Source organism: Carcharodon carcharias, chromosome 7, assembly GCF_017639515.1.
Source record: "Carcharodon carcharias isolate sCarCar2 chromosome 7, sCarCar2.pri, whole genome shotgun sequence".
NCBI lineage: Eukaryota > Metazoa > Chordata > Chondrichthyes > Lamniformes > Lamnidae > Carcharodon > Carcharodon carcharias.
Window position 1 is genome coordinate 45764269 of NC_054473.1, and position 25605 is coordinate 45789873.

Consider the following 25605-nt stretch of genomic DNA (forward strand, 5'->3'; position numbering starts at 1 on the left):
CCAACTGCCCGTCTCTGCTGTGTCCAACTGCCCGTCTCTGCTGTGTCCAACTGCCCGTCTCTGCTGTGTCCAACTGCCCGTCTCTGCTGTGTCCAACTGCCCGTCTCTGGTGTATATGTCTGTCTATTATTAGAGTATTTGTCTGTTACTATTGCTCTTCTGGGTCTGTTTATTGCTGGTGTATCAGGGGCCAAAATTCCTCGGGTGAGATAGAGTGAAACTAGAGCCATGACGGACCAGGATTAAAAAGCAGAACCTGAATTCATTAGGTTTCTGTCCCATTGAACTCGATTTCAAATCCTAATTAGGAGGGGAAGAGGAGGGTTTGGGTGGAGGAGGGGTGACAACAAATTTGTCTTGTTCACTCCTTAGCTCTATTAGAAATTTTGAATTTTGTCCATTATGCATTCCTTTCACCCAGCATATGTCTGCTCAGATTAGGTGTAGTTCTGTACTGGCACTTCTGAAAGACCTAGAAATATTGTTGAGGAGCAGGAAATCAATTACCTTGAAGAGGATGCTCTGGTTTCACTTTGGTCAAAATTTCAAACATTTCTGTCAACTTCTTTGCCTATTAAGAGCATCTGCTTCCCTCCATCTGCTTTCTAATTGGATATCTTTATTATTTATGGCTGACTTTGCTATTTGGCATTTTATATGTTTACAACAGTAAGTTACATCAGTACTTGGATATATTCATTATTGCGCAGAACATCTCAGCTCATCTGCTGCTGAAACTCTCATCCATGTCTTTGTTACCTTTAGACTTGACTTTTCCAACACATTCCTGGCCATGTGTTCATCTGCCTTATCCTCCTATTTTTGTACTCACTTGCATGTGGCACTGGGAGTAATCTGGAGATTAGTACTTTTGAGGTCTTGCTTGCTGAGTTTCTGCCTAGCTCCCTAAATACTGTCTGCAGGACCACATGCTGCCTTCCTACCTAAGTCATTGGTACCAACATGGACCATGACCTCTGGCTATTCACCCTTCCCCCAGAAGTATGTCCTGCAGCCTCTCAGTGACATCCTTGACCCTGGCACACCATCCTGGAGTCAAGTCTACGACTGCAGAAATGCCTGTCTGTTCCCCTAACTAATGAATCCCCTATCACTATTTCTTTTCCTTTCTTCTTCCTCCCTTCCTGTACAACTGAGCCAATCATGGTGCCAAAAACTTGGTTCTGACTACAATCCTCTGAGGAACCAATGCCCTCACCAGTCTCCAAAACAGAAAACCAATTAGTGAGCAGGACCTCAGGGGACTCCTTTACTACCTGCCTGGTTCTTCTGGATTGCCTGATGGTCACCCATTCCCTTTCTGCCTCCATACTCCTAAACTGCAGTGTGAACATTTCTCTGATCGGGCTATCCACATAGCTCTCAGCCTCGCAGATGCGCCAGTGACTCCAGCCACTGCTCAAGCCCTGAAACTCGGAGCTCAAGTTTCTGCAGCTAGCAGCACTTCCTATACAAGTGGTACTCTAGGTCACCAGTCGTGTCCATGATTTAGCACAAATTAAAGGACACGCATTCCACATGACCAAGCTGCCCTGCCATGTCTTAACTTTACTTCCTTTTTGTTAACTTTATTTTACTTTGGTTTATTTGTATTACTTTATGTTACTGGCCTAGACCTCCTCTTATTCCTGGTGTTTCTTACTCAAATCCAAATAGCTGATTCTTTAAAAATAATACACTTTTCTAATTTACACTTACTTAAAGACACTCCCTAATATCAGTTTCTTACCAACCAATGAACTTATGGTTTTCCTGTGATGTCACTATTTGAATTTTTTCAATCTGAGGTCGGAAGGTGAAATTTACACCCAGGTCTGTTTCTGTCAGTTGCTCCTATTCCTGACTTAGAATAATTCCTATGCACAACACATCTCTTTCCCCTGTGCACCGAATTTCCATGTGAGCCTAATTCGCTACTCACTCGATCTTCTTGTCAATCCAGCGCAGTCACCTGTCTCCTCGCATGTCCTTTACTGACTGTGTGGTTTGAAAGGCCCTCTTCACTTCTCTTGTTTGTTTCTCCATTTCTCCTCTGAACCTGCTGTATTCAGTTTGGTTCTCAATTGTAATTTCTACCTGACACTTGTCATAAGCACAATTTTTCTTCTTTATCTTAATTTCTATCTCCTTTATCATGGTGTGGGAGGGAGGGCTTTAGATTCCCCTGGGGCACAGGGACTGGCTCTGGGGGAAATGGCATCTGTACAAGTCTGATGGGTTGCATCTGAACAGAGCAGGCTGAGTTCCTTGTGGGCATTTGCTAGTGCTGTTGGGGCGGCTTTAAGCTCACTCAGCAGGGGTGTGGGAGCCAGAAGAGAATATTAGAGAGTAATACTAAGATGCACAAAATACTGGGAGAGACAAAGAGAACTAGAATAGAGAATAGTGCATTAATAGGCAGAGTTCGAGTAAGGGGAGAACGTAATGACGTCTATATCAGGGTTATACTGCATGCATGTGAATGCACAGGGTTTAGTAAATAAGGTTGATGAATGACAGGCAGAATTATGATGTTGTGGCGATAACAGAAACCTGGCTTAAGGAGGGGCAGGGCTGGATGTTAAATATTCCTGCGTACAAGGTCTTTAGGAAAGATAGAGTAAAAAGAAAAATAAGTGGGGTGGTGGTATCGGTTAAGGAAAGCACTGCAGTGCTGCAGAAAAAGGGTTCAAAGGCAGAATCAATTTGGCTACAGCTAAGAAACAAAAAGGGTGCAATTACATTGCTCAGTGTAGTCTATAGGCCACCAACTAGTGGGAAGGATGTAGAGGAACAAATCCACAGGGAAATTACAATAACTTGCAAACATAATAGAGTAGTTATAATGGGGGACTTTAATCACCCAAATATAGACTGGGATAGTAGTAGTGTAAGGGCAGAGAGGGGCAAGAGTTCCTACAGTCTGTTCAGGAGAATTTTCTACAGCAGTATGTGTCCAGTCCAACAAGAAAGGAGGCACCGCTAGACCTGGTTCTTGGAAATGAGGTGAGCCAAGTAGATCAAGTGTCAATGGGGGAACATATAGGAGACAGTGATCATTGTATCATAAGGTTTAGGATGATGGTATAAAAGGACAATGTGCAATCCAGAGTAAGAATAATTAACTGGGGACAGCCAACTTCAATGACACAAGAATGGTGCTGGGCTGGATAGACTGGAACCAAAGATTGGCGGGAAATACTGGAGCTGAACAATGGGCTATCTTCAAAGAAGAAATGGTTCAGGCACAGTCAAGGTATATTCCCTCAAAAAGGAAAGGTAGGGCAAACAAATCCAGAACTCTTTGGATGAAAAAGGAGATGGAAATTCAGATAAAGAAGAAAAAATGTGCTTATGACAGGTGTCAGGTAGAAAATACAATTGAGAAGCAAGCTGAATACAGAAGGTTAAGGGGAGAGGTGAAGAAACAAACAAGAGAAGTGAAGAGGGATTATGAGAAAAGACTGGCAGCTAGCATAAAGGGGAATCCCAAAGTCTTCCATAGGCACTTAAGTAGTAAAAAGATGATAAAAGGAGGAGTAGGGCCAATTAAGGACCAAAAAGGGGAATTACACATGGAGGAAGGGGATATGGCTGAGGTATTAAATGAATACTTTGCATCTGTCTTTACCAAGGAAGCAGATGCTACCCAGGCCATAGCGAAGGGTTCAAAATTGAAAGATGGTGATAGTGGATAAACTGCTGGTACTTAAAGTTGACAAGGCACCAGGACTGGATGAGATGCATCGAAGGATATTGAAGGAAGTGAGAGCGGAAATTGCAGGGGCACTGGCCATAATCTTTCAGTCTTCCCTAGACTCAGTGGAGATGCCAGAGAATTGGAGAATTGCAAACATTATGTAACTGTAACTAGTGGAGTGCCACAGGAATCAATGCTGGGGCCACAATTATTTACAATATATATTAATGATTTAATGAGGGAAGTGAATGTACTATTGCCAAGTTAGCGGATGATACAAAAACACCTGGGAAGGCAAGTGGTGAGGATGACACAAAGAGTCTGCAGAGGGATATAGACAGGTTAAGTGAATGGGCAAAAACTTGGCAGATGAAATATAATGTGGGAAAATGTGAGGCTATGTACTTTGGCAGGAAGAATACAGGAGCTGAATATTATTTAAATGGAGAAAGCTGCAGCACAGAGGGATTTGGGGGCCCTCATGCATGGATCCCAAAAAGCTAACATACAAGTTCAGCAGTTAATAGAGAAGGCTAATAGAATAAAAACAGAATTACCTGGAAAAACTCAGCAGGTCTGGCAGCATCGGCGGAGAAGAAAAGAGTTGACGTTTCGAGTCCTCATGACCCTTCGACAGAACTTGAGTTCGAGTCCAAGAAAGAGTTGAAATATAAGCTGGTTTAAGGTGTGTGTGTGGGGGGTGGAGAGATAGAGAGAGAGAGAGGTGGGGGGGGGTGTGGTTGTAGGGACAAACAAGCAGTGATAGAAGCAGATCATCAAAAGATGTCAACGACAATAGTACAATAGAACACATAGGTGTTAAAGTTAAAGTTGTTGATATTATCTAAACGAATGTGCTAATTAAGAATGGATGGTAGGGCACTCAAGGTATAGCTCTAGTGGGGGTTTTTTTTATATAATGGAAATAGGTGGGAAAAGGAAAATCTTTATAATTTATTGGAAAAAAAAGGAAGGGGGAAAGTGGGGATCCCCACCCCCTTTCTGTTTCCCCCTTTCTGTTTCCCCCTTCCTTTTTTTTCCAATAAATTATAAAGATTTTCCTTTTCCCACCTATTTCCATTATATAAAAAAAACCCCCACTAGAGCTATACCTTGAGTGCCCTACCATCCATTCTTAATTAGCACATTCGTTTAGATAATATCAACAACTTTAACTTTAACACCTATGTGTTCTATTGTACTATTGTCGTTGACATCTTTTGATGATCTGCTTCTATCACTGCTTGTTTGTCCCTACAACCACACCACCACCCCCCCCCACCTCTCTCTCTCTCTCTCTCTCTCCGCCCCCCACACACACACCTTAAACCAGCTCATATTTCAACTCTTTCTTGGACTCGAACTCAAGTTCTGTCGAAGGGTCATGAGGACTCGAAACGTCAACTCTTTTCTTCTCCGCCGATGCTGCCAGACCTGCTGAGTTTTTCCAGGTAATTCTGTTTTTGTTTTGGATTTCCAGCATCCGCAGTTTTTTTTGTTTTTATTAAGGCTAATAGAATGTTGGCCTTTACTTCAAAGGGAATGGAGTATAAAAATAGGCAAGTCTTGCTAAAACTATACAATGAAGAGTGCAGGAGGGCATGCCAGGAACAGCACCAGGCATCCCTAAAAATGAGATGTCAACCTGTTAAAGCTATAAAACAGGACTACTTGCATGCCAAACAGCATAAGCAGCAAGTGATAGACAAAGGTAAGCAATCCCACAACCAACGGATCAGATGTAAGCTCTGCAGTCCTGCACATCCAATCGTGAATGGTGGTGGACAATTAAACAACTCACTGGAGGAGGTGGTTCCACAAATATCCCCATCCCCCTCAATGATGGAGGAGCCCAGCACAGCAGTGCAAAAGATAGTGCTGAAGCATTCGCAATAATCTTCAGCCAGAAGTGCTGAGTGGATGATCTATCTTGGCCTCCTCTGGAGGTCCCCAGCTTCACAGATGCCAATCTTCAGCCAATTTGATTCACTCCACGTGATATCAAGAAACGGCCGAAGGCACTGGATACTGCAAAGGCTATGAACCCTGACAACATTCTGGCAATAGTACTAAAGACTTGCGCGCCAGAACTTGCTGCACCCCTAGCAAAGCTCTTCCAGTACAGCTACAACATTACCTGGCTACGTGGAAAATTGCCCAGGTATGTCCTGGACACAAAAAGCAGGACAAATCCAACCCGGCCAATTACCATCCCATCAGTCTACTTTCGATCATTAGTAAAGTAATGGAAGGGGTCATCAACAGTGCTATCAAGCGGCATTTGCTTAGCAATAACCTGCACACTGATGCCCAGTTTGGTTTCCGCCAGGTCCATTCAGCTCCTGACCTCGTTACAGCCTTGGTTCAAACATGGACAAAAGAGCTGAACTCCTGAGGCGAGGTGAGAGTGACTGCCCTTGACATCAAGGCAGCATTTGACTGAATGTGGCATCAAGGAGCCCTAGCAAAACTGGAGTCAATGGGAATCAGGGGGAAAACCCTGCACTGGTTGGAGTCATACCTAGCACTAGTTGTGGCTGTTGGAGGTCAGTCATCTCAGCTCCAGGACATAACTGCAGGAGTTCCTCAGTGTCCTAGGCCCAACCATCTTCAGCTGCTTCATCAATGACCTTCCTTCCATCATAAGGTCAGAAGCGGGGATATTTGCTGATGATTGCACAATGTTCAGCACATTTGCGGCTGCTCGGATACTGAAGCAATCCATGTCCAAATGCAGCAAGACCTGGACAATATCCAGGCTTGGACTGACAAGTGGCAAGTAACATTCGCGACACACAAGTGTCAAGCAATGGCCATCTCCAACAAGAGAGAATCCAACCATCCATCCCTTGATGTTCAATGGCATTACCATCACTGAATCTCCCACTATCAACATCCTGGGGGTTACCATTGACCAGAAACTGAACTGGACTAGCCATATAAATGCTGTGGTTGCAAGAGCAGGTCAGAAGCTAGGAATCCTGCTATGAGTAACTCATCTCCTGACTTCCCAAAGCCTGTCCACTATCTACAAGGCACAAGTCAGGAGTGTGATGGAACACTCCCCACTTGCCTGGATGAGTGCAGCTCCCATAACAATGAAGAAGCTGGATACCATCCAGGCCAAAGCACTCCACTTGATTGGCATCACATCCACAAACATTCACTCCTTCCACCAACGACACACAATAGCAGCAGTGTATACCATCCATAAGGCTCCTTGGACAGCACCTTCCAAACCCATGACCACTACCACTTAGAAGGAGAAGGGTAGCAGATAGATGGAAACACCACCACTTGGAAGTTCCCCTCCAAGTCACTCACCATCCTGATTTGGAAATATATCGCCGTTCCTTCACTGTCCCTGGGTCAAAATCCTGGAACTCCCTTCCTAACATCACTGTGGGTGTACCTACAGCACATGGACTGCAGCAGTTTAAGAAGGCACCACCTTCTCAAGGGAAATTTGAATAAAAGCTGCCCAGCCAACGATGCCCACATCCCATGAATGAATTAAAAAAAAATACAAGGCACTAATTAGACCACACCGGGAATATTGTGAATAATTTTGGTCCCCTTATCTAAGGAAAGATATACTGACATTGGAGGTAGTCCAGAGAAGCTTCACTAAGCTGATCCTGGGGATGGAGGGATTTTCTTATGAGGAGAGTTGAGTAGGTTGGGCCTGTACTCATTGGAGTTTAGAAGAATGAGAGGTAACCTTACTGAAACATATAAAATTCTTAGGGGGCTTGAAAGGGTAGATGCTGAGAGGTTGTTTCCCCTTGTGGGAGAATCTAGGACCAGAGGGCATAATCTCAGACTAAGAGGTCGCCCATTTAAAACAGAGATGAGGGGGAATTTCTTCTTTCAGAGGGTAGTGAATCTGTGGAATTCTTTACCGCAGAGGGCTTTAGAGGCTGGGTCATATTTCCAAGGCTGAGGTAGACAGATTTTTAATCAGTAGGGGAATCAAAGGTTATGGGGAAAAGGCAGGAAAGTGGAATTGAGGATTATCAAATCAGCTATGATATTGAATGGTGGCTCAGACTTAATGGGCCGAAAGGCCTACTTCTGCTCCTACGATTTATGGTCATCTTTTGGTCTTACATTACGCCTTTGTTCAAAAAAAAGTTGTAAGGATAAGCCCAACAATTACAGGCCAGTCAGTGGGGAAGCTTTGAGGAACAATTATTTGGGATAGAATTAATAATCACATGGAAAAATGTGGGTTGATTAGGAAGAGCCGGCATGGATTTCTTAAGGAAAAATTGTGTTTAGCAAACCTGCTGAAGTTTATTGAAGAGGTAACAGGGAGGATTGATGAGGGTAATGCTGTTGATGTGGTGTACATGGACTTCCAAAATACATTTGATTTAATGCCGCACAACAGATTTGTGAGAAAAGTTATAGCTCATGGAATAAAAGGGACAGAAGCAGCGTGGATATAAAATTGGCTGAGTAATAAGAAACAGCGAGTCATGGCTCATGGATTTTTTTGGGCTGGAGGAAGGTTTGTAGTGGAGTTGCCCAGGGGTCGGTATTGGGACCCTTGCTTTTCCTGATGTACATTAATCTAGATCTTGGTGTACAGGGGATAATTTCAAAGTTTGCGGATGATACAAAACTTGGAAGCATTGTAAACTGCGAGGAGGACAGTGTAGAACTTCAAAAGGACATAGACAATTTGGTGGAGTAGGCAGATAGGTGGTAGATAAAGTTCAATGTGGAGAAGTGTGAGGTGATTCATTTTGTAGGAAGAACATGGAGAGACAATATAAAGGATACAACTCTAAAGGGTGCGCAGGAACAGAGGGTATATATGTACATAAGTCATTAAAAGTGGCTGGATAGGTTGAGAGAGCAGTTAATAAAGCATACAGTATCCTAGGCTTTATTAATAGGGGCACAGAGTACAAGAGCAAGGAGGTTATGCTGAACTTGTATAGGACACTCATTAGACCTCATGTTGAGTATTGTGTACAGCTCTGGGCGCCATACTTTAGGAAGGACGTGAACACATTGGAGAGAATGCAGAAGAGTATACAAAAATGGTTCCAGGGATGAGGAATATCAGTTATGAAGGTAGATTGAAGAAGTTGAGACTGTTCTCCTTGGAGAGGAGAAGGCTAAGAGAAGATAGAGGTATTCAAAATCATGAGGGGGACTGGTTAGAGTAGATAGGGAGAAACTACTTCCGCTTGTAAAACGGTCGAGAACGAGAGGGCACCGAGTTAAAGTGATTTGCAAAAGCAGTAAATGTGATGTGAGAAAAAAATTTTTTCACACAGCGATTTGATTCAGGTCTGGAATGTATTGCCTGGAAGTGTGGTGGAGACAGGTTCTATTAAGGCATTCAAGAGGGCATTAGATGATTATTTAAATAGAATCAATGTTCAGGGTTGCAGGAAAAAGGTAGGAGAATGGAACTGAGTCATAATGCTCATCTGAAGAGCTGGTGCAGACATGATGGGCTGAATGGCCTCCTTCTGCACTGTAATGATTCTGTGATTCTGTGGTAGATACTGGGTGAGTTGGCATAGAAGGTGTGAGGGCAAAGGATGGCGGATGAAGGCATAGGTTGGTACTAAGTTGGCTATGGGGATGAGTGAGGTCATGGTTTGGCATGAGATGGCACTAAGGTGGCATGCAAGATATGAGGGCCCACAAGGGTAGAGGGGCATGAGGTGATGTGGAGGTCATGGAGCCTAGGGGAAATGGGTAGAGGGGCATGAGATGGCACAGAGGGTATGAGGAGCCATGAGGGGCCGCGCAAAGGAACATAGGTTGGAGGTTGGTATGTGTTGGCATGGATGGGGCATGGGGTGTGTGTTTGAGGGAGTGGGTTTGGGGATGTGAGGGGTGAGGGCTGTTTTCGTTTCACTATTTTTATTATAACTGGGATGAAGTTCCAGACACTGAGGTGGGCCTTTAACCAGTCCACCTTGGCACTTGGCAGTCCTTGTGGCCGTCTCTGCATTGTTTCCAGAGGCAGCGGGCATGACTCCAGTTAGCACATACACCCCCTCCCCCGGAATGAAAATCAGACCATTCAGGGAAGTTTCTCCTGAATCAGGATTGAAAGTTGGGAGAAACTCAGGAGTGAAAATTTGACCCAGAATTTTGGATCCTGTATTACTGGTGTCAATTATAGCTATATTTGTATATTTATCTTACCAGTGTCCTGGGTCCTGAAATTACACTGAGATAACAGTTACAAATAATTAATGCATTGTCTGAAATTTTTTTTCTGCTTGTCTCTGCCTATTTGTGGTGTCTCTGCTGGTTATTGGGATTTCTGTTACAGCTCTATTGGTATCCTACATTACAACAGTGACTACACTTCAAAAAGTACAAGACTGACTATATATTGGGGAATCCTGAGGTCATGAAAAGTACCCCCTTCAAACTCAAGCTTCTTTCTTTCTATATATGTGGCTTAACCACCAAATGCTGTTCACTCATCATGCCTGTGCTCACTGACCTACACTGCGCCTGGCTAAACAATAGCTGGATTTTAACATTCTTAACTTTGTTTCCAAACCCCTCCATGGCCTAGCACCTCCCTATATTTTTAATCCTTTTCAGCGCTACAATGCTAAAAATATCTGTGCTCCTCTAATTCTGCACTCATGAGCATCCCCAGTTTTGATCTCTCCACCACTGGTGTCTGTGCCTTTAGCTGCCTGAGGTCTGAGCTCTGCAATTCCCTCCCCAAACCGCTCAGCCTCTAATTCAATTTCCTTCTTTAAGACACTCCTCAAAATCTACCTCTTTGACCAAGCTGTTGATCATCTGCCCTAATATCTCATGTGGCTTTGTTTCATATTTTGTTTAATAATGCCTTTGTGAAATACCTTGGGACATTTTATGATGTTACAGGCACTATAATAATACAAGTTGTTGTTGTTCCTACTGACTCTGTCTATGGCTTATGTCTCTGCTACAATTGTAATTGTGTCTATGTCTACGAGTGGCATCTGCTTTATTTATTCATTTTTACAGGATGTGGGTGTAGCTGGCTAGGCCAGCATTAATCCTGTCTGTTATTGGCTTCTCTGTTACAACTGCATCAATGTCTTCGTTATAGACATCTTTGCATTTTACTGACTTATCCCTTAAACCTGCACTGATGAATCTCTCTATTTGTAATTGTCATCTCTATTACAGATGTACTGGGATCTCTGCTTGTTGCTGCTGGCTCTGCCTCTGCATTGTTGGCTCTACCTGTGACTAGTGACTATAACTGTGTCTTAGTGGCTTTTTCAGTGAATGGGTGGTTATGCCTGTGGCTGATGGCTCTATATGTCACTGGGTGGCTTTCCCAATGACTGGATGTCTGAGTCTGTTACCTTTGTATTCTGCTTGAGGTTAATTAGTTACCGATTCCGAAACAGCAAAACATCTGCAGTGCAGACAACTCATCAGTGATTATATAATCACCATAATACAACTCTGTTCTGATTACAAATCTTTATTATGTATGCAAAACTAGTCTATTTAATTGGTAGTTTAAATATTCACAACAGAAAGGTGCATCATCTTTTGAATATTACTTATCACTGGATAGAACAGTAATTATTTTTTAAATGACACCTGTACCATATACTTATGGACAAGTTAACACATTTTCTGTTTCAGATGCAGTCACTGGTTAGACCTCAGCAAGAGTATTGTGCCCATTTCTGGGCAGCACATTTTAGGAAGGCCTTGGCGAGGGTGCAGAATAGATTTGTTAGAATGATACCAAGGATGAGTGTTTCAGGAGAGAATAGGAAAGCAGGAATTGTTTCCCAAGGAGCACAGAAGGATTAACAGAGGTGCTCAAAATTATGAGGTCTTTTGATAAGATTGGACAGAGAATCTGTTTCCACAGGCAGAAGGATCTGTAATCAGAGGACACATGTAAAATAATTGGCAAAAAAGCTAGGGGAGATGAAGAGAAATTGTTTTACTCAGCAAACTGTTATGACCTGAATTCACTGCCTGAAAGGGTGGTGGAAATAGATTCCATAAGCAATTTTTAAAAGGGAATTGGATCACCACCTACAAAGGGAAAAAAAATGCAGGGCTATAGGAAAAGAGCAGGGGAGTGAGACTAATTGGAAAGCTCTGTCAGAATGCCAGCAAAGGCACAACAAGTTGAATGGTATCCTTCTGTGCTGTATGATTCTATGAGATGCTGATGAATATATTGTCCATTTCTCACATTTTTTTGTTTGATAAATGACTGATTCGATGTATTGAAATCCTCAACATAGCTGACAAACTTGATGTACATAAAGCATTTTCTTCTAAAGGTACTTATTGATCACCAATGTCATTGCTTGCAGGTATAACATTCTCTAGTTCTTCTTCAATTCTCTCTATTTTTCTACTTGTCTTCTACTTTTTCTGTCTTTCTGTACTTTTATCTTTTCTTTGTATGCCTCTTACACTTTCTTTCATTCTTGTCTGCCATATGCATCATCTTCAAGGTATATTAGAAATTATAATCACAGGCGATTGTATTCTAAATACTTAGGATATCAGTTCACTATCATTTGCGATTTCTTTTCCTTTTAGTAATGTTACAAAATTCTAATACATAGACTGGAATATGCTAAGTTATCACTGCTTGCCAATTGGGATAAATAGAAGATAATAAACTTGAGAACCACTTTAGACCATCTCTGACAGCTCCCACCCAACAAAAGAGGGGTCTGCCATTGTGGAGGGAGTTATAATCGGGGCACTGTGCAATCAATCCTGTTTCTTGTGCACTCACAATCTGCAACATAACAGACCGTTTTGAGCAACATTGGAAGTCCTTGCTGCATCTAGGCAAGGACCTCATAGATATGCAAAAGTCAGCGCCCTATAACATAAATAGGGCCCCTACGTGATTTTAGTGCACAGTTGCATGTTCGGCAGACAGTACCATCCTCATCAGGGAAAACTGGTGTTAAGCAGCGTATGTCCAGAGGGTGGCTAAGAATTGAATTTTATATAAGACGTTATGTTTCCTTGATAGCTTCTCCAACGCTCACAAGGAAACCTTTGAGCTCCATTGACCTAGGTTTTCCTTCTCCAGTCCCTGACATTACCTCTGGAACTCCCCTAAGCTGACTGTTGGGGTCAGATTCCATGAATCCATTGTGACAGCTTGCTGCCACTAAAACACCTACTCCTGCCCAGTCAGGGGCTGATTACTGCTGAGATTTGAGGAGAAGACTCAACATTGCTTTGGACAAAAGACCTTGGACTTAAAATGATTCCAGCCTCATTCCAGTATGGTTGCATTCTTACCCTGAGTTGAAATTGGGAATTTGGTTTCTATTTTGTAAGCTATTTACTTAGCCAATATACTGAGCTTTAAATGTTGCTAGCCGTGTTCTACAATCAGATTATACTGCGATTCATAGCAGTTACTTCAGTAGCATATTATTCGGTGAGTGGAAAACAAATCAACGTTGATTCTATGCATTATTATCAAATGTGTTTTAACATCACAGAGAAGGAAGCCCTAACCCGATTTTAACTCAGGCCAGTAGTCCTGCAGTTAAGGGCCGAGGGGAGTTGAAAACTGGTAGTATCTTTTCAAGGTATTTTAAAGACAAATCTTCCAGTTAAAGTGGTCTGGTTCACAAAGCAATGAGTTAAAGGCTCTTATACAGAGTAAAATATTCTGCATTAGGGGGTGAACAGACAAGCATTAAAGTGGCAGATTTACTGGCTGCCGGCTGCAACGTTCAGTATTATACGCATCTCCGAACAAAAGATCAGTCCTTATATAGGATGCATCCATTGCTTTCCTATTAAGATGTTTCTAATAGCTTAGGAAAAAAAGGCAGTTCCTACTTATTTGTTATTTCTGTGAGAGATTTGGAGTGATATATCATGAATGTGCAATTGGGATTGCAAAGCACTTCTTTGGCTGCAGACTCTAAATGCAATCAGTACAGACTTGGCACTGTCTCAATGGCATAAATCATTTATTGCAGGAAGTAAGAAGCACTTACCCGCCCAAGCTCTTTGTCCTCCAGAGCCAACACACCAGTGCTCTCTGTGAAGAGTTTCACCTTTACTGCAGGAAGTGGGTGTGTGCTGGTAAAGTCACCTTGGGTACCCCAGCTGGAGAAAAGAAACCATTTTAGAAATGGTAAATTTAGTCTCTTTTAAACACCAGAATTTTGGATCAAGCAACTGATCAGCCTTTGACATTGTGAAGTTTAATCTACAGTATAAAATCAGAAGTTGGGCTTTGAAATAACAAAACGTTAAGCTGAACCACAAACATAATTTTTTTCAATTAAAAAGCATCCGCACAGAAAATGCTAATTGCAAAATGTTTACATTGTTCGGAATTGAAAGCTAAGGTTTACTTCACAGCTGGGGAATGAAATAGAGTTAAATCAGAAAAGGTCAAATGGAATAAAGTGAAAAGAGAAAAGCTCTAAGCACAGCAGGTAATTGTCACAACATTTAAACCTGAAACAGGTCCACGCAGAGTCACAGCAAAGTAGGGAGGTGAAATACACAGCCTCCTTAAAACATGCTGGCTTCATTCTGACAGAATTAATTACTGTAATGTTGTCTCTATGCTTGCTGAGTAGGATACATGAAAAAGCTTGTGAAGGGTCAGTGGCGAGGCCAGGGTCGGGGAGAGAGGGTGGTGAAGAGAAGATGTGATGTCAATCTAGGTAAACATTTTATAGATAACTCTATCAAGAATATTGCACCCACATTTTGATTTTGACTAATTTACTTTCCTGGTCTTTATTTTCACTCATCTTTCAGCAAATCCAGTTGCATTTCACAAATAATTACAGTGTAAGTTCATTAAATAGCAGATATGGATCCACCAGATAAAATTAACCAATTGAAAATACACAAATTACTTGGGCAGCTGAAAAGGTCACGAGTCCAAAACTGTTTCATTTAAGATTACGAGTGTGAGAAATCAAGACTGTATAAAGACTGTACATATGGTAAATGACAACAACAAGGAAGTAATGCCAAGCAATTGGTAAATGAAGTTCACAGCTAAATATGAAGGGTTACATTTTGGTAAGAATAGGGAGGTCACTTATGACATGGAAGGTGCAAGTATAGGTAGGGTAGAGGAACAAAGGAATTTGAAGTAAAAACACATAAATCACTAAAAGTTACACCACAGGTTAGTGAGGCCATAAAAAAGCAAACAAAGCACTGGGCTTTATTTATAGAGGGATAGAATTGAAAAGTAGGGAAGTTATGCTTAACCTGTATCAGACCTCCATTGGACCACTTAGGAATACTGCGTGCAGTTCTATTTGCCATATTAAAAAAGGATATAGACACACTATGGGTGCAGAGAAGATTTACAATGATGAAACCACAGGAAAGGGTCGACAGACTGGGTCTCTTTTCTCTTGAAAAAAGGCTGAAGGATGACCTAATAAAGGTCTTTAAAATTATGAAAGAATTATGAGAGAATGTTTCCTCTTGCGAGGAAAAGCACAACTAGAGGCCATTATAAGATAGTCACCAAGAAGTCACTAAGAAATCCAATTCAGAAGAAATCTCTTTACCCAAAGAATGGTGAGAATGTGGAACTTGCTACCCTAGGGAGTGGTTGAAGCAAATAGTATAGATGCATTTAAGGAGATGCTGGGTAAGTATATGAGAGAGAAGGGAATAGACAGTTACAATGATCGGCTTAGATGAGGAGAGATGGGAGGGGGCTCAAGTGGAGCATAAATATCAGCAAGGACTGGTTGGGCCAAATAGCCTGTTTAAGTTGTATATCCAATGTAAGGAATCATTGATTGCAAAGGGTGACTTTATTTGTATGTTGCTATCAGTCAGTGCAGAGGGGAGGAACCAGAACCATTACTGCACTGTACAAGGTCAGATCATTGCTGCCAGTTGAAGTGGTGTGTTCAGTTCTGGGCACCACACTTTAGTAAAGAAATGAAGGATTTGGAGAAGGTACAGAAGAAATTTATTGGAATGGTTCCAGGGATGAGGATTTGCAGTCATGTGGACAGAGAGAGAAAGCTGGATTGATCTCCTTAACACATAGAAGACTAAGGGGAGATTTGATAGAGGTATTTAAAATAATGAACAGTTTAGATGTTTAGAAATAATGAGAAATTTTGACTTAAGCATCAATAACGAGAGAGCACAGATTTAAGATGATTGGTAGAAGACCAGAGGCGACATTAGGAAAAGCATTTTGTACAATGAGCTGGTTACCATTTTGAATGCTCTGTCAGCCTGATAATGCAATGGATACAGGTTCAATTGTAGCCTTCAAAAGGGAGTTGGATAAACACTTGAAGGAGAAGATGTTGCAGGGTTCTGGGTATTTTCCCCTTTGGATACCAACATTCATTAAGGTTCACTAATAAAACTTTCCTGAGATACTGTAAAGCTGGCCTACATGTACATTCTTGACCCTGCTCCACCTTCCTTCATTCATTATACATCTAACTCTCTCTCGTTTCAATACAAGCTTTTTATAAACCATTGTTTTCTTTGGGATTTTGCGATAGGGGCTGAGATTCTATTTTCCCTGTGCAATGTTAATAATGGCACCTCTAACTTTACTCTACATAGACAGCAGGATAATATCCTATTTCACTGACGAGTGTTCTCATATTTGTTTCCCTTAATTAGGGATTTTCTTAAGCTTATCCACATCAAAGGTCTGACCAAGAAGCTAAGTGTTTTCTCATTATTACTACGGAGTGAGAACAGACTATTTAACAGAAATAGGATGAACCTTTTATGGGTCTTCTTTCCCCTAATACAAGGGCTTGTCACATGGAAAACAGATGGTGGTCTGCACTCAGGCTATTTCTGTACAGTACATGCAAATTGTCAGTGTTATAAGCTTACCAATGATCATTCAAACCCAATGGGTAGAATTTAATGCCCTCCCCCAAAGATGAGTTTTGTGGCAGGGGCAGTTAATCGGGCAGAAGTGTGGCAGGTGGGAACCCCGCTGCCTTCCCGTCTCTTCCCCGATTAAGACAGTGGTGGGAAGGATTTTGAGGGTCTCATCCCACTCTCCTGGTATGCACCCAGCAGCAGGCAAGGGACTCACCATGTGGCAAACTCGAAAAGCAAACCCTGTCAGCGTTGCTTGCGGGATTCCAGATGGGATCCTTTGTTCAATGGTACTCAGTGCCTGATTGAGGGACTTGGCATCAGGAAGCAAGATCCCACTGAGAGCCACCCCCTGTTCTTGCTGTCAAGCCCCTCCTCTGTGACTCCACTCCCACCATCATTCATTTTTCCTGGGTCCAACAGCAAACCTGGACCTTAGGTGGTTGTGGTACCAGTGGTGTTGCCAAGCAGCGAGGAGCTGCCAGCCTCTGATTGGCTGGCATCTCTCGAAAGGGAGGACTTCTGCCCCCAGATCCATGATCCCAGGGAAGACCTGCTGCTGCCGAATTACGTGCCTGATTGGCACTTAATTTGGCGGGCCTTCCCAAAAAGAGGTGATGCTAGGGTGGCCAGATTTCAAAAGTCAAAACTGGAACTCATTGAAAAGCTTTGGGAAGGCGGGGCTCCATGATGATGCACATGTTAGGTAACCAATGGCAGGAATCTTAGGGGGGGCAGTGGACAGTTGAAGGTGGGGGGGTCACGTAATGAGATCTCGCAGAATATGGCCTGCCAGAGTAGGCAACCCTATTAAGACACCCGATTATTGAAAAGCCAGGGACTTTTGTTTCAATGACATTTTGCCCCATTTTCTTTAAAAAAAAATGAATCAAGGCTTCATTTCCAACAAGATCCCAGATCTCTATTCCTCTCTAACTTTACTGTGCAATGCAAAGTGGTTAGACCGATCTCCATTTGAAAGGCTCGTTTATTTTCATTTGCACACTGGATTATAACAATAAACATTTTCAGCCAGAAGCTGGATTTTAAACTGGGAGATTTTGTTTGCAGCCAGAGCCACCAGCAGGAAATTGCAAGATCTTTCAGCAAGAAGTTTGACTGAACATGCCATGGCTCAACCAAACTTGCTTGCCACGTTGTTCAGTGCTGATTGGTGGTTTACTGATGAGCGCCATCCAATTACCTCTTCATGTGCAGTTGGCTGACACCGCTGTCAATCTTCTGTCATCACCCAGAGGCTGATTCCTGTTGTGTTAATATAATGGGCTTATTTACCGTACAAGACACAACAACCAGTCCCTCATAAGGGATTGGGTAAACACGTTGTGAATTCATTTATTAAGACTAGGCACAAGAGAACAGGTGTACATAGATGTAAAGCTTGAAGGCATCAGAACTGTGTTTGTTCTCTTCTCAAAGCAAAAGTGGAATTAACATTAGATCACATGACACCACCTCTTGTGATATTGTGCTGATATCCCTTAAAGGCATATTATAGCATTGCCCTTTCTTCTTGCTTCCCCACGCCCCCCCCACCACCCCCCCCATTAGAAATATAATTAATTACAATACATGTTCATGTTTAGTTACCATTAGATGCGCGCATAGAACCGCTGCATCTAAGAGTTTCGAAAGCGTAGAGGTAATCTGCTGGTATGCCCAGATCTTGTAATGGTAACGTTGTCTGGAGGTTACTTTAATTGTTCACAGTGATCTGTGGGATTGTCATTCTTGGATGTTGCTCCTGGTTGCATTTGGGATCTTGTCCTAGATGTAATAGGACTGTAAGGTGGGAATGGATCCGATTTGTCCTCAGTTACACATCACCATGTGTTTTTGTGTGTAATAACTTCATAGGACCTTAATACTAAACAAATCCTTGTCACCCCCGCTGGTTGCCACATACTTCCTGTGGGATACTGGATGTGGTCCATGTGAGCTTGAAAGAGATTCTGGCTAACAGCCCAAAAGGAAGTAATTGAAAACAGTATCATCCGAACGGGGTACAAAATGTGAAAAGCTCTTGGGATTTCTCAGTGGAATGTTCTGACCAGTAACCACGCTTGGCATCAAGCTTCGAGAAGAATTTTGCACCTGGAAATCTCAAATTTAACTTTTCTAATGTGGATATTTTGTAAGGACAATGTTTCAATGCTGCATTTAGACGTTGTAGATTGAGGCATACTCTCAATGATCTGTCCTTCTTCATGATACATGATTGAGCTGCACCAGTGTGCTCTTGTACTCTTAAAATGATTGTCTTTCTCCATTTTGTTGAGTTTGACCTTTAATTTGTCTTGTATGTGGGTGCTGCAGTTACGTGGTAGATCAATTGATGGACTTGGATTCTCTTGCAAGTGTAATGTTTCAGCTCCCTTGAATCTGCCAATTTTGTCAAAACATTCTAATTATTTTGATGTTAGATCATGAACTAAGATAATAGGAGTAATCTCTGAGGTTGACCTACCTTGTGGTGTCTAATTGATTCCATTGTGACTGGTGTGAGGTGATGACACACCAGTAGGCCTGCAATCACTGAGCCTTTAGTTTCCATGATGTGGAACACCTGGGACACCCAGGAGGATCAATAGTACTTGCACTCCAGGACAATGGATCCTGCAAATGAAATTAGTAAACTGTTGTACGCTGCAAGTTTCACAGTAGTCAGTTTCGCCATGGCTTTCTACGTCTATGGATACAAGACTTTTGGAATTTGCAGAGATAGTATGTTGGCACTTGCCCCGTGCCAATCTTGGCCAATAATGAGTAGCTATCAAATTTCTTAGGACTGGTAATTTGAATCTTGGCACACATTTTGGACAGTCTGATGGCATCTATGTTTTCCATGAGATTGACGGTGTGAAACACGTGTTCAACGCTCTTCACCTTGTTGTGAACATCATTTTCAATTTTGTCAATCGCCTCACGTATATGTTTCTGACAGGATGCATGGTGGTCAGTCTTATTGCTTGAGGGTACTTGTTGTGTATGGTCTGTTTAGATCAGTGCATGGCTCTTTGTAGCTGCATCAGCCTTTGTGCTAGTGCACTGCCACATGCCTTCCAAAATTGATAAAAAATTGGCCATTTCCTTGGTGCATGTAGAAGTCCACACCTTCCACATCTTGTTAGGTTTGGGAGTTCTAGTAAGTGCGCCAACAATTGGGGTGGTACTTAGGGCCTGTAAGCTTTGTCGACCTGCGAGGATTGCTTTGTATTTACGTCCATGCTAGCTCTTTGATGCTATAAGTTTTGGGGTCATGCAGCAGATTTTTCTGGAATGCTTCCATGGGAGTGGATGTGATCATCAATTCAACAATTCTGTCTGCTAGCTTGTTTTTGAAAACTCACGGTACATGCCCTTTTTTCTGCATCTGCTGCTGAAGTGGTCTATGGGTTCCGTAGGCTGTTGTCGAAATGACAAGAGCTATAGTCGACGAATACAGAAGTTTAAACTGATTCTGAACTGGTCTTCCAATGTAGTCCATATCTTTTGGGGATCCTTTAGCTTTTCTTCTGTTAGTCTACACATGCTGAATATGTCAGGATTTCATTCCCAATTGCTAGGTGAATCTTTATGGCTTGCTTTTCTGATTCAGACACACCTGAATCAATAACTGTAGCTCTGTATGCTGTTTAAACATTTTGAATTCACATAGTAGGTCAGCTGCATTCCAATTCAAACTGGGGAATTTCGTGGACATTCTGACAATATCCCTTTGACCTTCCTTCTGTAGTACCTGGGATGAGTGTCACTGTAATAAAAACAGGAAATGCTGGAAAAGCTCAGCTGGCCTGGCAGCATCTGTGGAGAGAGAAACAGAGTTAACGCTTCAAGTCTGTATGACACTTCTTCAGAGCCCTGTTGCTGTAGCTGTTTTTGCGCACTTTTCCAAAGCTCCACCCAAGAAGATGAGTTGTGGTGGGAACGCACCACAGAGTAATGAGGTCTTTGCTTTTTATTCATTTATTGTTTAGCAACTCCTGACAGAATATGTGCTGCAATCTCACCACGAGAGATCTGTCTACTTACCAGCTCTTGACTTGAGCACTAGCTTGGTGCTGTGTCTCCAAAGAATTTCTTTGCAGTCACCATGCTGCGTGTTCAACATTCCAATGTTACAACTTTGCTGTGGTCTGACCAAAATGTCGAGGGTCTTCTCATTCCATGTAGCATGACCTAAGGCCATTCATCATATCGTACTTGTACTTAATCTTGCTGTCTCCTGTTTTACCCCCGCTGATCACCATGTCATGTTATTATAATCATATAATACCTTGTGCTTATTTACTGTACAAGACACAGGGCACCAATCACTTATCAGGAATTGGGTAAGCATGTTGAGAATTCACTTATGAAGACTAGGCACGTGAGAATAGCAATATACAGGCATAAAGCTTGAAGGCATCAGAGCTGTGTGTGTGCTCAGTTCAAAGCAAAAGTGAAACCATGACTGGATCACAGGACACACTTCCCTTCTAGTGCTGACATGCTGATATCCCTTAAAGGCATATTACAACAATTTCCTCCCCATGATCTCCTATAGGTTACCTCCATAAACCCAGTGCCTCCAAAAATTATCACCAGTACCATTACCCTGATTATTTCACAAACATTCACTTTCAGTGAGAAACCAGGACTCACTGACCAGGGATCTGGAGGTTCCCCAGCTGACACGCACTGAGTTAAAACATTTACTCCACATCAACATCTGATTTTATTGGTTGGATAGAGTTCAGGTGTAAGAAATTTCTCCTCTTTAAAGGAGCACTCCAGGAAACTGGATTTCAATCACATTATTTGGGATTTGCTCAGTGGGGGAACAGGCAGTCTAGGAGCCACTCCTGGAGTTTGAACTCCCTGGGTTTCCCCTTGCACAATATTGCTGCATTTCCAGGTGAACATGATGTGAGTGCAGATTGGAAAATGGTCATATCTGGAGTCCCATTAATTATCCCAGATAGGTGAGAATCATTTCTGTGCATGTGGGAATGTCCCGCTGCAGCTGCTTAATGGTCGGTGAGTGGGACCGAATTGCGGTTCCCAGGGTGCAGCAGTGTGAGCATTTTTTTTTTGGGTTTGCTGACTGTAAATAGAGTACAAGGGAAAGGGGAGGAGAGAAGAAGAGAAGAGATGTGGATGTTCTGCTAAAAGATGAAGTGCTGACTGAAATCTATGGTTCATAGGAGGGCAAAGCTGAAAACCGGAACATTTCAGCAATTTTAAGGAAATTGTCAGGACACTGGGACATTTGATTAAAAACCAGAACTCCCTGAGAAAAACGGAGACTTCTGGTCACCCAAAGTGATGAGGGACTCTCGCCAGTTCTCCAACCAGCGGACGAGACTCCCGTCACCTCCATTAAATACCACCCAATGTGTCAGCTTTAGTTTCTCAATAGAAGTTAACTTTTCCACTAGAATTAGAGGCTGCCAATATCAACCAGTCAGATTTGTTGGATGGTAGCTTTTTGGCACAAAGTTTTCTCAACAACATAGACTTGTGCTTCTGCATTTGAAAACTGAACCTTGCTGTAAAGTCTGTACGACTATTTTTTCATATTTAAAATGTTGTTTCATCAACCGCAATAAATTATTTTTGGTTGGATAGACCAACATAGGTGTGTGTCTTATTACATTTTGGTCAAAAAAAAATAAAATTACAATTACTTGGGAGTTCTGGTCACCACTGTAAGAGGCACCGGAGAGGGTGCAAAAATGATTCATGGTTTTCCCGAATGAGTTGCGATCCAGACGTCAACCTCAATTCCAGGTCAGGAATCTGGAAGTGGCAGTGGTGGGACATCATTGCAATTTTCACAAAGCTGTCTTTGGAAGCCCCGTCCAATTTAGGATGACAGGCAGACCGGAAAAACAGGAGGTCTAATCTGAGGGCTCGCAGCGATATAGCACCAGTAGCCCCACCACAGGAGATGGGCACTGCTGATGCATGTAGATGAGTCTGAGGGGACCTAAGTATGGAGGCACCTTTGGCTGCCTGCAGAGAAGTCAGCAAATGAAGAGGCCTGAAGCCAGTAGGGTTTTCAGAGTGCAGAATAAACCTCGCCGATGGAATAATGACAGAAATTGTCGTGGATTTGCACCCTCATCACTGGGGCATGGACTCTCTGGCTTTAATGGCCACTGGGCCTGCTGCCAGGAGGCAGCCTCCGATGAGTTGGTGACCTCGTGCCCTCAAAGAGAGAGTGGGAGGGGGGTCGTTCCAGTGGTGGGGAAACTACTGGCACCATCACAAAATTGCCCCTATGTGGGGCCTTAATTTCTCAAATTAGCTGCCTCTCTCTTTCGTGTGGGCAGCCAACTCTGATCCAAACCATCTCCTAGTTAAGTCCCTCAGAGATGAGAATGTGGGGAGAGCTACACCAAAGAGCTATCCCAAACCTTGTCTCCAAGGGCCGAGAAAATTCAATCCCATGTGTTTCCGCTTGTGGGAAAGAGCAAAACTAGAAGCCATCAATATAAGATGATCACTAAAAAATCAAATAGGAAATTCAGAAGAAACTTCTTTACCCATAGAGTGGTAAGGATGTGGATCTCACTAACATGGAGCGGTTGAGGCAAACAGTATATATAGACGTATTTAAGGGGAAGCTAGATGAGCATTTAAGGGAAAAATAAAGAGAGTTAGGTTGACAGAGTTAGATGAGAAGGGATTGGAGAAGGCTTGAGCATAAATACCAGCATGAATGGTTGGATTTCTTGGCCTATTTCTTTACTGTAAATTCTGTGGTTCTACTTAAAGGCAAAATTCCAATGGGTTCCAAAATATCAGGAAATGAATCAAATAAAGTGTCAAGAATCAAAGTTTTCTGATTACACAGTCCAAGGCTCTAAGAAATAAATCCTGTGCTTTCAGCACTTATGACACTTATTTGCTGCAGACAACCAAGGGCGCCTTCATGTTGAGGCCCCCCAACTTGTAAATCAATCGTTGCTTAAAAAAATTGTACACTTTGCTTTTATTGCAGGAAATAAAAACTGATCATATGTTGGGCAGACCTGAAATTTATTTACAGGACACCCATGTTTCCACTTTATTTTTCATCTAATTCAAGCAGCCTTTCTCATTGTTAAGGTGGGTGGCCTGCAACGGCATAGTGGGGGGCCGGTGGGAGGGTCGGGTGGGTAGGGAGGGGAGTGACAGATTGTGAGGTGGCACCTCAGTCCCCAAGGCCTATTTGATGCCCAATGTATTTTTCAGGTGCATTTGAAATGGACGAGCAGCCTGCTCTGCCTGAAACAGCATAAATATGCCAAATCAGTTCCCTATGTCAGTTGTAATTTTCAGGTACAAATGAGTAGAATGCAAGCAGTGCCCATTGAGCAGCCTTAGTGTGGTTCTCTTGGGGCTCCCATGAAAAGTTCAACTCGCTGTTAGCCCAGTGAAGGCAGCATATTGATCACTCAACTCCCCACCCACCCCAGAACCTCTGCTACCAGCCTGTTGCGTATGGGACCGAGGCAACATCCACCTCGCACTTCCCACCTACAGCACCTTACACAGCAGGTGAACTGCAGGGGACTCAGTGGCAGCATGTCAATGGGGTTCAGGCCTCAAGCCGTCACTTCACTGACCTCAGACCCATCTTGGCAGAAGTTAAAGATTGATCCATTTAAGTGCATAGAGTTTTGTGTTGGTCCTAATTACTATCTGATGTGAGTATGGGGTTAAATTTATGTAAAACCCCCACGGGTTCATTAAGCCGATGGGTATTCAGTGGGAATGTGTGCAGGTGGCATCCTGCTGCTGTTTGAGATTAATAAGGCTGCAAATTTACCTTTGTCCCAGAGATTGGCTCTATTAACACCCACAGTGAAAACAGAATGGGCTTTTTTCTGCATGCAAAATCAGTCAGATACAGGATAATAACAAGGGGCAAAAGGTCAAACTACATGCAGTTACTAAGAAATACAAAAGCAATACCTTCAGCAAAATCATGCAACATAAATGTACAACCTACATTTAAAAGATTCAATACTTGCAATATGAAGTTCAAATTGATATACAATTCATATTTTCATTGTTACTAGTTGATCATGTAAAAATAAAATCATTCTTGGGTTGAGAGCAACTCAATAAAGGCCGGCTTTTATTGTCCATCCCTGGTTGCCCTGGTGGTGGCATTTCTAAATTTAAGATTCTCAAACTCTAACTATTAACAAGGTGGGAGCTGAACTCTAGATTATCATCCAGGCATCTGGATAATTAGGCCAGTAACGCAACCACAACATTCCCGTAATCCTGATAGAACTCATGGATGAGAATCCATTGCTGCTAAATCAGAAGCTTGTAAAATGAAAAACCAAACAAAACAACATGCAACACAGTTTATGTAGAAGCTGCAACAAGCTCTATTATATTACGTTCAGTAGTGATAAAGGACACTGGCTTTGGCAGAATTTGCTTTCCCATGTATCAATGGAATTTGAAAAATATAGTTTTTGAAAGTATAGCAACATTTGGTTGCTATCTTGCCTATGTGCTTCTACCTTCACGGGTATCACTGAGTCACCCGTAGCACTTTATCCCCTTAGACATTTAAGCACTACATGGGAACAAGCACAGGAATATCAGTGAGCACTCTGCTGGGCATGCAGTTTTATTGCCCTATCCCCAGGTACTGAGCCGAGATAAAGAGGGAATAACTCCTCTATGGATCGTAAGCTGAATACAAAGGGTAAGAAAACATTAGTCACATACATCAGGTATGAAAAATTTGCAAGTGAAGCCCACCACTGCTTTGTAAGTAGGATAGGTCCTACGAGTGAGTAGGGAAGGCACGACGAGCGAGCGAGCAGGGAAGGCACAACAAGCGAGCGAGCAGAGAAGGCACGACGAGCGAGCGAGCAGAGAAGGCACGACGAGCGAGCGAGCAGAGAAGGCACGACGAGCGAGCAGGACAGGTGTAACCAGTAAGCAGGGCAGACATTTTTTTACCCTACAAACCCTGCATACAAAGATCACGTCTCTTCATTTGGACGTAAAATTGCAATTTGGTGTGAAATTCA

General features: G+C 42.6%; 1 protein-coding gene across 2 annotated transcripts in view; it reads right to left on the bottom strand.

The window, feature by feature from the left end:
- Positions 1 to 25605, bottom strand: part of cadpsa (Ca2+-dependent activator protein for secretion a) — a 563574-nt gene that overhangs the window by 268101 nt on the left and 269868 nt on the right. For both annotated transcript variants that reach the window (XM_041192084.1, XM_041192085.1), the window contains exon 7: positions 13702 to 13813. In XM_041192084.1, the coding sequence (XP_041048018.1) occupies positions 13702 to 13813 (112 nt within the window). The remainder of the gene's footprint in view (positions 1 to 13701; positions 13814 to 25605) is intronic.